Here is a 13,907-nt window from a genome sequence, read left to right as displayed (position 1 = left end):
CTTCCCTTTATATAACCTAGGGTTTCCATTGTTTTCGTTACCCAAAATAGGCTTTCTAAGGGGTGGGCCCCAACGCCGCAGTTACCCACTCTTAGGATAACCTAGCGCGTGGGGTTCCCTAACTGGAGTGCAACTTCTGACGGGATGACCACCTGGATGACTCCTCGTGCACCTGATCTCTGGGGTCACCCGTCTTGGGAGCGTCCTAGTTGTTCACGTGCCATGCATGCAACTCACTCCTGGAACGTGACCCTCACAGGTCGTATCTTTTCCAGTGGCTTTATGCTTGTGTTACGCCTGAACGTGTCATCCACATCACACGCATGAACCCTCGTGACCTAGGCTTCTCCCTAACTGATAACTGGGATGTGTTGTCTGGGGTCCACATTTTACGGGCCAACTCTACTGTTTGAGTCACTGATGTCCGATCTCTCATCGTCCTCACTGCACGACCGAGAACACATCAGCACATCCTGGTGATCGACGCCTGACCACTCCTCGACACCTTGATTCACGTGCCTTACAAGACATTGGCTCATGCCTCTCGTGAGCCCAGCTTACGTGGCCTCATCATTACTAGTGGTCAACAATGCTCGATGACGGGTTAGTACATATATATTATTTTTTTTCCATTATCATTTAAACATGTACAATAACAAAAAAATCTAATATTTTGTTCTTTGCTTCTTCACGTTTACTTATAAACTTTTTATGTTTTTACTTATAAATTTTTTATGTGTTTCATTATTTTCAATGTGTTAACTTAATAACACTCAAAATTTGTAAGCTACACAAAAATACCTTTATATTTAATGTTTTATTCTTTACCAGAGTTCTTATATGTTTTATCAATCTCGTTTCTAGGTGTATCATTTTTTCATTATCATTCTTATAACTACCTATTAAAAAAAATCCATATGTATGCATTTTCAAATTGATTTTTTATTTTCACAATTCTGTTTCTGAACAAAAAAATATAATTAATATATTTTTTTAAATATATCTTGTGTGTTGCAGTGTTAAAGTGCTTGTATATTCAAAGTCCCAGGTATAACTTATAACTAATTTGTACGAGAATACAATAATATTTTGGTTACTGAAGGAAGTGGGTCTAGGCATTCATGTTAAACTTTATAATTAGAGAAAAATCGCACGTTAAAAGAAAAGTAAAAGGTGGCGATTTTGCTTTCACGAGAAAATGTGTATTTTAGGTTTAGATACTGGTCAAACTTTAAAAATTGATAATAAAATCGAACATTAAGAAGAAAGAAACAAAAAAGATGACGATTTTGCTTTTGCCTAATGTATGACCCTCTGGTCAAACCCAAAAAAGCTAACAGAAAGTCAAGAAAAGTTGTAATAAAAGTTCATTACATGTTCTCCACGCCCTCTATATATACACAATTCTTCCTTGAAGACCAACATATCCAACAAGTTCAAACAAAGATCTATCTACAACACATACCAAAATGATTGAGATTCTTCTGAATCTTCAGCTATTAGCTCCTTTCTTCCTCTTCCTCTTCCTTATCCTTCCCATCCTCTTCTTCTTCTCCTCAACTTTCAAGAATAAACAACCTCTTCCAACAACAAATGTCCTCACTATCCCAAAATCGTACCCACTCGTTGGTTCCTACTTCGCCCTCAAACGCATGGGCAACCGCCGTATCCAGTGGCTATCCGATATAGTCCAAAGCTCACCCGCCGCCACATTCATCTTCCACCGCCCAATGGGCCACCGCCAAGTGATGACTGGCAACCCTGCCATCGTGGAACACATTCTCAAGACCCGCTTCTCCAACTACCAAAAAGGCGATTTCCTCATCAGCACCATGTCCGATTTCCTCGGCTCGGGAATCTTCAATGCCGACGGCAAAACTTGGAAGTTCCAAAGACAAGTTGCGAGCCACGAATTCAACACAAAGTCTATCCGGAAGTTCGTTGAAGACGTGGTTGATGCCGAACTCTCCGACCGCCTCCTCCCCATCATGGCTTCAGCGGCACAACAAGACCAGACCCTTGATTTCCAAGACATCCTCCAACGATTCGCGTTCGATAACATCTGCAAAATCGCCTTTGGCTTCGACGCGGATTACCTGAGACCGTCGGTTGAAAGGAGCAAGTTCGCGTTGGCGTACGAAGAAGCGGCAGAGATAATTACCAAACGGTTCCGCGAACTGTTTCCGTTGTGGAAAGTGAAGAGGGCGCTTAACATAGGTTCGGAAAAGCGATTGCGAATGGCCGTGAGGGAAGTGCACGAGTTCGCGAAGAACATAGTGAGAGAGAAGAAGAAGGAGCTGAAGGAGAAGGAAGTCCTTGAATCGGTGGACATGCTTTCGCGGTTCTTGAGTTCGGGGCACTCTGACGAAGACTTTGTGACGGACATAGTCATAAGCTTCATATTGGCAGGGAAGGATACCACGTCAGCAGCGCTGACATGGTTTTTCTGGCTGCTGTCGAAGTACCCGCGAGTGGAGAAGGAGATTATGAAGGAGATAATGGAGAAATCGGAGGCTCCGGTGTATGATGAAGTAAAGCATATGGTTTACACGCACGCAGCGTTGTGCGAGAGCATGAGGCTGTACCCACCGGTGCCGATGGGCACCAGGGAAGCAGCGGACGACGACGTTTTGCCAGATGGGACGGTGGTGAAGAAAGGGATGCTGGTGACGTATCACGTGTACGCCATGGGGAGGCTGGAGAGTATTTGGGGTGAGGATTGGGCGGAGTTTAAGCCAGAGAGGTGGTTGCAGAAGGATGAATCCGAAAACTGGATGTTTGTGGGAAAAGATTCTTTCACTTATCCTGTGTTTCAAGCTGGTCCCAGAATGTGTTTGGGGAAGGAAATGGCTTTTATGCAAATGCAGAGTATGGTGGCTGGGATTCTGCGGCGCTTCACGGTTGTTCCCACGGTGGCTGAAGGGGTGGAGCCGAACTTCATTTCCTTCCTCTCCTCCCAGATGGAAGGTGGTTTTCCTGTGAAGATCATTGAGAGGGAAGCCTCCAATTAATACCCAACTTCTTCTTAAGATTTATTCTAGAAGTTATGTTTTTACCATTCAACAATAAATACCTATTGTTATAGGTTTTAATTTGATTAATCAGTAGTCATATTGTTTATTCTGCAAAGTTATATAATAGCCATCTATTATTCAATAAAATAGAACATTTTTTTTCATTATATCCACTATTAAAAAATGTTTATATGTATTTTAACATTTGGTATCATAGCTCCATTACGGGTCTGATTAAACTTAGAAGTAGTAGTCTTCTACAAGAGAAAATCATGTCAAAAAGTTCATTTGTGCAGTCAACAATTTCGAAATTTGATGGGCACTATGGTCATTGGGCAATGCTTATGCTCTAAAGAGTACTGGGGGCATGGTTGAAAATGAGGTTCCTGCAGCAACAGAAGGTGTTGGCCTCACAGATGCCCGTAGAAAACACATTAGCGATCAGAGAAGTGGAGACGATCATTCACAAGGATACAACAAAGAACATATGAGGCCATTTTCAATGGGAATGTCCAAGCAAGGAGGAGGCCAACTACGTAGAAACTGAAGAAGCAATGTTACTGATGGCTTACATGGATATGAATAAAGCCCATACAACAGATGTGTGATTTCTTGAGTCAGGGTGTAGCAATCATATGTGTGGGAAAAAGGAATATTTCTCATATTTTGATGAAAGTTTTAGAGAATTAAAGAAGCTGGGTAACAACACAAGCATGGTTGTATCAGGTAAGGGTAATATACCGTTGCAAGTAAATGGAATAACACAGATAATTACAGACAGGGGTATTCTGTGTTCCAAAACTGAAGAACAATTTGTTGAGTAATGGGCAATTACAAGAAAAAAGGCTTACGATTTTGTTTGAAAAAAAAAAGTGTAAAGTGTTTCACCGTGAGAGAGACTTAATCATGGAGACCAAGATGACTTCAAATCGAATGTTTATACTTCATGTTATATCATATCCTATAGCATCTACTTGTTTCAATACAATTACAGAAAATATGAGACAACTTTGGCACTGTAGATATGACCACTTGAGCTTTAAAGGCTTGAAGACTCTACAACAAAAGAAGATGGTGAATGAATTACCACAACTTAAGTCTCCCTTAAGACTTTGTAAAGATTCGAGAAATTTTTTGATAATTGTAATATATTCGTAGACCGGGTGTACTTATTCGTTTTAAATTTAAAAAACTTTTGTGCGATTCTTTTCTATTTCTTCTATATCGTAGAGTTAAAACTAAAAAATATTTGTCGTTTTCTCTATGTTTTATGATGTTTTCAACAAAACCCTCTCGTAAAAGTATTTTTACAGTTTTTTCTGTAATGTTAGTAAAAGGTAATTGAACCATTCCTTTTTTATTAATGTCAGCATTTCGTATATAGGTTATTATGTTGGTGATTGGGTCCTTCCCCATGGTAAACAAAAAATATTGTTGCCTCTTACTTTTTATATAATCAACATACTCCTTATATAAAATGTTCTTATTTGTGTCTTTTTTTATCTATAGATATATCTTTATAACTCATTACAGCTCATTGACTAAGTTCGTTGAAATTTCTATTGTGACTAGCATCGACTATTGTCAAATAAACAATTCAAAAAATCGAATCGAATAAAAGAAGATATTCAACTAAAGCAAATATAAATTATAGTTCTAGTATCATAATATTTTATTTATGTACAAATAACATCAATTACTATTACTATTTGTATTTTTTGTTGTAAATAGACATGAACCTTTTTTTTTATTTGACCAAAAGACAAGGCTTCTGTATATAGGTTCTTCTGTATAGAGGTTCTTCTTTATCACAAGAGTATATTTTGACAACTCAATTTAATATTTTATTGAATTGATTGAATTATGAATTAAAAAAGAATTTTATTATTATTCATTATTTCATGAATTCTAAAAAAAATGAGTTGAACTTCATTTTCCTAATAATTCAATTTTGTAATATTTATTGATTTATGCATTACTCTTTAAAAATGGATGTTAAAATGAATGTTAACGACGAGATCTATTATCATTTTTCGCATGTTCTCGGAAGTTTAAAGTAAGTGAAAATTCTCCTAATTTATGGCCTACCATGCGATTTGTTATATAAATAGGTAAATGTTCTTTTCCATTATGGATAACAATGGTATGGTCAATCATTGTATTGTATGTATAGTGGTACATGCTCTGGACCAAGTTAATATTATATTTTTTGTCCGCTTTTGTGTTAAGCTTATTTATTTTTCTTAATAAATAATTCGCTACTAAAGGATTTTTTTAGTGAACGCGTCACGATTAATTACTCCTTTTTCTTGTAAAGACAAAGAAACAATTTATATTTTTTCTACTATTTAGTACGACGACGGAGAACCAAATTATCACTATATTTCTTCCCTTTTTCTACTTCTTCTTCCAAGTGCAAGAAAACCCCAAGGAGTTACGGGTTTTTTTCTAGCAATTGGGGTCCTCCCTTCTCCACCCCATACGGATGGTCTACAGAGTTCATAACTACTTCTCTTACTATAGGACGGTTACCTAGCCAACATTTAGATCCGGCTCTACCTAAATTTTTCTAGTTTACTCCAACATTTCCCACTTGTCCAATTGTTGCCGAGCAGTTTTTGGATATCAAACGAATCTCCCCAGAAGGTAATTTTAATGTGGCCGATTTTCCCTCTTTTGCAATTAGTTTTGCTACAGCACCAGCTGCTCTAGCTAATTGTCCCCCATTTCCGAGTGTGATTTCCATGTTATGTATGGTCGTGTCTAAGGGCATATCGATTGAAGTATATTCTTCTTTTTTATCAATTAAAACATCTTCCCAAACTGTACAAGCTTCTTACAAAGCATACGACTTTCTGGATGTAGATGATGATATCTATACAGATGGTGTTCTATATATCGCACAATGAAGTACCGCACGAGTGGGTATATAGGAATCTAAATCTGCCTCTCATGTTATGATCTTCTACATCCTAGGTCTTCCTGTTCCTTCATTTGGCTTATGTTCTTCATGTAACATTCAGACTGAATGAGTCTATGAAATTACGTCGCTACTTCCACATGGTACGGGTAACGTAGGAGACATCTCTCTTTTTCCTAGGGGGAATCCTTAGAATTACCACAACTTAGCTTTCAATTCACCTCTGACCATCAAATAAAATGTGAATAACCTGCCCTCCCCTGTTTGAAACAAAGGGTGCTTCCGGTTCTGTCGGTGCTTGAAACAATTTTGTCTTCTCCATATATTACTATATCTCGAGAGTCAATAATTTTATATGAGGAACTTTTCTCATAAATCTACTCTAACATACCTCAATCCAAACACATTCATTTTCTTCACACTTTTCTTTCAAAACCTCACACATACATTCTCTCAAATCTTCACACATCTTCTCCCTAATCCAATCACAACCTACGATACGTGGACGTTTTGGGTTTCTTTGTCTCCATTCAAGTTTTACTCATACAAAATAAGATGGCCAGAAACTTCTTACCTCTTCACCTTTTCTCTCTTTCTCGGGCGTCTCTTTTTCTCTCATTCAATTTATTCACCTAATCTCATTCTTTGAGAAGTAAAACAAATGACATACTTTTCTCTCTTTCTCGGGCGTCTCTTTTTCTAATTCAATTTATTTACCTAATCTCATTCTTTCACAAGCAAAACAAATGACATACCCATTACAATACATGACTCAAAATAAAATCACATCATACGATGCTTGCTTGCATTAACATGTAGTAGAGTTGGACTTAGGACCCACTCCTACCAAATCAAGGACCAAGCTACGTACACATCATATTCACGTCAAAGAAATCCAACATATTCAATATATTCAAGTCAGGAGCAAAAAAAAAAGAAAGTGCACGACAAGACTCAAGCCAAACTAAATGGATAACACATTTTCATAAACATATTAAAAATTGGGTTAAGACAGAACCTTTCGGTGATTGTTTATCAACTAATATATTTCCGTCATATTTATGTTAACCAATAATCTATACAAATCATTCAAACAATAAAAAAAATAACAATCAAAGCAAGAATTTGAACTCATGCATAATTGAAAATAAATTAAATAACATAAAAAAATTAATGACTGAAAATAAAATAAATTAAATGACATAAATATAAATAAATATGATCAACGCATAATTGAAAATAAATTAAATGACATAAAAATAAATAAACAGTGTGTATCTAGAAATAAATAAAATAAAATAAATATAAATAAATAAATAAATAAATAGAACTAGCGAAACTAAAAATAAAGTAAACAAGATAAAAAAAATCAATGTGTAAATTAAATAATATATATAAAAGAATTAAAATAATATATAATTAAAAAATAAATAAAAGACTATTAAAAACACATAAGTTTATTAAGCTTAATATATAAAAAAAAAGTTTAACCTCATAATTTTGATTGGAATGACACAATAGAATCAAAGCTAGAAGTGTTTATAGAAGATTTAAAATTGTCTTACCCCAAATTCTCTTATCTATTAGAAGGTTCTTTTAATAATTATTTTTCATAATTAAATATATATTTTTAATAATTAATTTTAGTTTTTAATTTTTTATTTTTTCTTCTTCTTATTATTATTGTTTTTATTTTAATTTTATTTAGTCATAATGTTTCTGAAAAACTATTTTGATTTATTTTTCAATATTTAAACTTTATTTAGATCAAATATATTTTTCTTATAGAAATTTCATTATAAAAGAAAACGTAAAACTTTCTAATTCTTATTTTAAAGTAAGAAAATAATTAATATAGTGATTTAAAAGTAGTGATATTATACAAATTGCTCACAACATATTTCATTTCAAGTATCAATTGTTACTTAAAAAAGGAAGATTAGAGAACATCAAACCCTAAATTATAAATAGAAAAGGAAAAGTCATAAAATCAAACAATAAAACCAACTTGAAACAAATTAATCAAGGACAAAAGGCTATATTACGTTGATGAGAAAAATAAATACACTGATCCGATTCCTTTTTTGCTTTTGTTAATGACAACCATAATTTAAGATATTTCATACAAAAATATAGATATTTATAAACTTTAATTGTTGATAAAGTTATAATTCAACATTTAATTTATGAATTTAGAACAATTTTACATATTTTTGGATTATGAGATGAATAAGCTATTTATTCTCAAGTTTATACTAATTTCAGGAATCTAGGAAAAGATAGAGGAATGAAAAAGTTAAAGACCAGCAGAAAATACAAAGTTTGATCATTCAAAACTCACTCAATAACTCACTCGGACTAACCCAAACAAGATCATTTAGAGGCAAACTTGCTCTCTTGAACAAACTCATCCAAACTCGCTCAAGCAAGATCACACCAGAGACGAGTGAAAGAGAGCATTGTCACAATGAGAGACTAAGAGTGAGATTTGAAAAAGACTAGGAGACTAAGAGTAATGAGAAACAAGAGCATAACATTGATTTTGAGATATTCTGAGAGAGATAAGAGACATGAGAATGAAAGTGACATTATATTTTTAAAGTGAGAGTGAGAATGGGAAATATGAAGTGAAACTAGGAGAGATTGAGAGTGATGAAAGACAAGGGTGGAGCAACGATTATGAGAGACAAAAGAGTGTGTCTAGGATATGAGGAGTGAGACTAACAGGAAGTTGTACCATAAATGAGAAATGATACTTTGACACCAATATTGTTTTTCACTTTCATTTAACAACTAAATATATTATTATTTCATTTCGAATTTTTTTTATATTTATTTTTATTAGTTAAAAATAATATTTTATTAAATGGAGTTGTAAAGTGGAAGTGAGAGTAAACTGAGAGTGTCAAAAGGTAATTTCTCCAATTAGAATTTAAAATACTTATTATTTATTTTGATTGTATGAAGTGTGTGCAATATAAATATACTATACAAGAAAATCATTTAATATAAACTAATTTTAAAGACAAAATATAATTACTCACTGTAATGACTAAGTTAGATATTGTTTTATAAACTAATAAATTATTAGTATATAAAATAGTTTATATTTTTAACAAAATAAATTTATAAAATAATTTATAAATTAATATCCAACATTAGTTACCAAGATTTTAGCTACTAATTACTTTAAATTCTAAATTAATCTTTAATTTAAAATTAGAAATTAATTTAAAATATAAAGTAATTAGTAGCTAAAAAATTGGTATTTAATATTTAATACCTTTAAAAACTATTTTAGATACCAATAATTTTTTACTTTATAAAATAGTATCTAACTTAATCAATATATTGACTAATTAATTTTTGTTTCTAAATTAGTTTTTATTAAGTAATTTTTTTTTAGTGATATTAATATTAACTTATATTTTTTGCCCACACTTTTCTGCATGTTGTAGACAACCTTTAAAAACTATGATTTTAAGCATCCATGATTTATTATGCTTAGCATATAATATTGATCCTGCCGGTTGACCTAAGTGCAAGAGTCTTGCTACGTCAAAGGTTTCTCCTTCTAGATCAGCTTCGCACCACGTTAGCCTCTGTCCTTCACGCCTCAATTCCTCGCAAGAACCTGAAGAAAACATAGAGGCGCCGTTGCGGCCGATCGCGCTCCGACGCTCAAGTTAGTGACGGAATCACCAAAAACTAAGAGAGAATATCTCAACTCAAGGAACCGTGCGCAGTGAATCTCAGTGTACTAGCAAGTATTCTGAAAGCGTACTGAAGTGTTCTAAAAACGTACCTCAAAAGTCTGTTAAGTGTTCCTTATATACCTGAGCGTTTCTCTCTCCTGACGGTTACACCTCTGGACACGTGGCTCACATCCAACTGTACACGTGTCCCCATCTGGAGCTTCCTCCACTTGAGCGTCACCTCTACTCTTCAAGCCATTCGACTAAGTTACCCATACAAGGAGTAACTTGGTGCACAGCTTTCCTTGGAGCGCGATCCCCTAAGTGGCGAGTACGGGGTGTCACCATGCACACCTTCTCTATGGTCTCGCCTGCCGCTATCATGATCTGCTTTACTTGCACATCATGCATGTTCTGGGAAACTGTTCCCTTGCCCCGACCTCTACCTAGGGAATGATCATCTGATAACCTCGTCCTCCGTACTTGTACCTCTTGAAAGCCTTAAGCAAGCCTTCCTGATCTTTCGGCGATGTGCCCCTTTCGGCGGTCTCTAACCACCTGATCTCCTAGTACTCATGTATGGCGACTATGGCGCAACTCTGGTGACCGCCGGTTACACACACTAGAGATCGGAGAGCGCCAATTCAACGATTGGCGACTACACAGACTTCCCGATGTACTTCCCTTCTGTCAGCCAGGTGTCCCGTTCAACACGCCTATATTATCGCTTGCTGCCACGTCATCACTTCCGATTACCTGATCGGTACATAAGCCCCCCAGTCTTAAGCTGAGACTTGACCAGCGAAAAGACTAAGAAGTCAAATCATCGTCGATCTACGTGGCGCTTGTACGGATCTCCGTACGTTTGTACCCTTTGCCTTTCTGACGCTCCACCAACCCCCTCTTTAATCAAATGACACGTGGCTTCGTCAACGGTCGTTTTTAATCGTCGTTTGCGCTTCCTACAACGTTCGAAACCCTTAAACCCTTCGCGCTATTCACTGTTTCATCATCTTTCTTCATCCTCAAGCATTTCAAACACTTTCTCTGCGAACCACGAAACCTCTCGTCTCTCTCAATCTTCAACTTTCTTCAACGCTCATCCGATCATAAAAAGGTACCCCTTTTACTCCTCCTATTGATATTTACTGCATTTTAATCGGTTTGCATCATCCATTAACTGTCTGAAGCATACGTTGTGGGTTGTATCTCTTTTTCTCGTAACCTAAGGTTTCGTCCTTGATAACATCTATCCCAGCGAAACCTTATCCGTTTGTTCCATCTTCTTCGTCCTCAATCGAGTCATTCTCTGTCGTCCTCATTTCATCCCTTTTCTTTCCTTTGCAGTTCCTGCGATGGCTCACACGAAGTCCACCGCTAATCCTCCTTCTTCATCGCGAAACCCTCTACCCAAAACTCGTAAGGTTGTCTCTGGGACAAATCCTCCATCAACACGCAACCCCTCACGAGCCTCTGGTGCTCCCTCCACACAGGCTGAGAGGCCTGCCTCTTCTCATGCCAACCCTACCCAGGCAACTCCACCACTTGCCGGAGGAGCCTCCCTTCCTCCGCAAGACTATAAAGAGCTCTATCCTTGGGCCACCCCAACTCTGCTGAAAGAGACCTCGTCAATAAATACTGAGTTGGGCGTGCTTCGACTGAAAAAAGGAGATCAACCCAACCTTTCATTTCACAAGGAGCCTGATAACCAAGTGACCGTGCTGCCTTGCCTCCCGGGAGAACCGATCTGTGCGGACGATAAAGGAAACAATGGCGAGTTGTTCTGCTTTATCTATGCCACCCTGTTCAAGAAAGTGAAACTTAGGTTTCCTTTTACTCGCTTCGAGAGAGAGCTACTGACCGAGCTCAACATCGCCCCTGCCCAGCTTCATCCCAACAGCTGGGCGTTCGTAAAGGCATTCCAAATTCTCTGTGCGCACTTGGGGCTGCCGGCTTCGGTCGATGTCTTCCTCTTCCTATTTGAGGCAAAGAATCCCGGCGATCGCCCTTGGGTCAGCTTGAATGGGATTGCTGGGATGTCGATCCTCTCAATCTTCCAGCAATCTTATAAAGACTGGAAGGGGAAGTTCGTCAAGGTGTGCCAGAACGATCAAGACCCCTCACTGCTTGATGGCTTCCCCCTGTATTGGGTAAACAAGGGGAACAAAGACTCCAAGGACCACTTCAGGAGACCAAGAAGTCCTGACAACATGGGGGAGCTAGACAAAGATCTTTGTCTCTTCTGGAAGAGTGTGGCTGCTGCCAACATCACCTTCCCCACTGCCTCAATAATTCCCTTCGAGTTCCTCGAGGGCCAACTCGAAGCTCACATAGGTCAGCCCCTACCTCAACACCAAGTCTCTCACTTCGCGTTAAAACTAACTTAGAATTTTTACCACTCTATTTTTGGCATTCCATTATTCTGTATTGACCTTGATCATTCATCCATGTGCTACTTGTGTTATCTCTATATGAACATACTCGCATGCTCTGCTTCTGCCTTGGTTGCTCATCTATCCTTTACCTTGTGCAGATAACATGTTGGGAAAAGGAAAACTGGCGCAATTGAGGGCGATCGCCCGATCTCACAAGCTCGCGGCGGGCTCCCAAACCGTGCCCAACTCGGTGGTGGAGATCGTCGCTGCCCAAGGCAAGACTCCTCCTCGAGGTCCAACTTCTTCTGGGGTACAACCCGCCGCAGAAAGGAAAAATCTATTCTTGAGGAAACCCAAAAGGAAGACTCCTCAAGTGGTGCAAGAGGAAGAACATGACGACGAAGATACTAAGGATGGTCTTATTACTAAGAGGACAAGGATGGCCACCTCTACACCACCTACACTCCCAACACCAACACCGCCCTCACCTCCAGCTCTGCTAGGACCAATCCAAGCAACACCCTTGGTCGCCGCGCCCCCAGTAGTTGAAAGCAGCGGCCCTAACTACGTGGAAAACCCTCCAAGCGCCTCAAAACCGTTTGTATCTGTCGGAGAGGGTCCTCCTTCCACCACATCTGGGGCCACACTAGGAGAAGATGAGGGCACTCAGATTTCGCCAATACTCATAACGAAATCTCCGACCTCACCACCACGCCTACAAACCCCCATTGCTTTACAAGCTCAAGAGGGTGGTGGTGAAAGTCAACATCAAACCCCACCAGCGCCTCCAGCATCAGCCTCAAGCCTCCCAGCTTCCTTCGAAGAGACCTTAAGGCCCTTCACAGCCCAACTGAAGACTATGGCGGAAGATCTTTCCTTGGTTGTATCAAGAGCTGTGAAGGACTCACTCAAGAAGCTTCAAAAGGAGAACTCCGCGCTCAAGGAGTCAAACCTGATGATAAGGGCTGAGGCTGAAAAGCTCACGTGCAACTTGCTGATGACTGAGCTGTAACACTCAAGGTTGGAGGATGCAATGGACACGGAGCTAAGAAGCACGCGCAAGGAAGCCTCCGATCTGCGCCAGAAACTGCACCTCCAACTCCAAGAGAAGATTGATTTGGAGAGAAAGTTGGTCCCATATAGGCTCAAGGTGGCAGATTTGGAAGCTGCGAAAAAGGCGGAAGCGTTCAGGGTGGAGAACCTCGAGAAGAGATCGGCAGATCGGGAGATTCTCCTTGGGAAGGTCAAGAGGGAAAGGGACAATGCTCTTGCTAAGCTCGCCGAAGTTCGCGAGGGGGCCAAAAAGATTGCTGCAGAGCTGACCCATGCTCGGGACGAAGGCAAAAAAGCTGTTGAAGAACTCGCTCGAGCTCGTGAGGAAACGAAAGAGCTGAAGAAGTAAACACACGAGCTCGAGCAGAGCGCTGCCCAAGTCCTCACCGCCGGGTTTGACACCGCTCTGGAGCAAGTAGCATGCCAGTACCCGGAGCTCGACCTTTCCAAGGTGTCGATCTGCAACGAGGTGGTGGATGGGAAGATTGTACCCTCTGAAGACTAGCTGCCTTCTTCCATCACCTCTTCTTTGTAAAAACTTTATCTGTAATTACATTGCCTATGTATTTGCTTATATATGCATACAAACTCGAATCGCCGCTTCTTATGCAACTTCTACTGCTGAAATGTTGTTTTCTGATACTTCGCCTTAAATGCCTCTTATTCGTTGTGTGGTTAACCAACATAACCGGTGAAACTTACTTAAACGAATTAACTCAGCAATACTCGGGCTTAACCATTTGCACACTGCTTTGAACTTGAGCAAACTGTTAATCTTATAACAATTTATCGAACTGTTAACTCAAAGTAAACTTGAGCAACTATTAACTCTTAAGCGATGACATTTAAT

General features: G+C 38.5%; 1 protein-coding gene across 1 annotated transcript; it reads left to right on the top strand.

Annotated features, from left to right (window-relative positions):
- The first annotated feature begins 1,349 nt into the window (after nucleotides 1–1,349).
- On the top strand, nucleotides 1,350–3,181 carry LOC137814274 (cytochrome P450 94A1-like). The gene is made up of 2 exons (XM_068616907.1): nucleotides 1,350–3,048; nucleotides 3,086–3,181. Exon 1 carries the CDS (start codon nucleotides 1,470–1,472, stop codon nucleotides 3,009–3,011), a length of 1,542 nt encoding a protein of 513 aa, XP_068473008.1. The 5' UTR covers nucleotides 1,350–1,469; the 3' UTR covers nucleotides 3,012–3,048; nucleotides 3,086–3,181.
- The last annotated feature ends 10,726 nt before the right edge of the window (nucleotides 3,182–13,907 follow it).

This window comes from Phaseolus vulgaris, chromosome 1, assembly GCF_000499845.2.
Source record: "Phaseolus vulgaris cultivar G19833 chromosome 1, P. vulgaris v2.0, whole genome shotgun sequence".
Taxonomy (NCBI): domain Eukaryota; kingdom Viridiplantae; phylum Streptophyta; class Magnoliopsida; order Fabales; family Fabaceae; genus Phaseolus; species Phaseolus vulgaris.
This window is presented reverse-complemented; position numbering and strand designations above follow the sequence as displayed.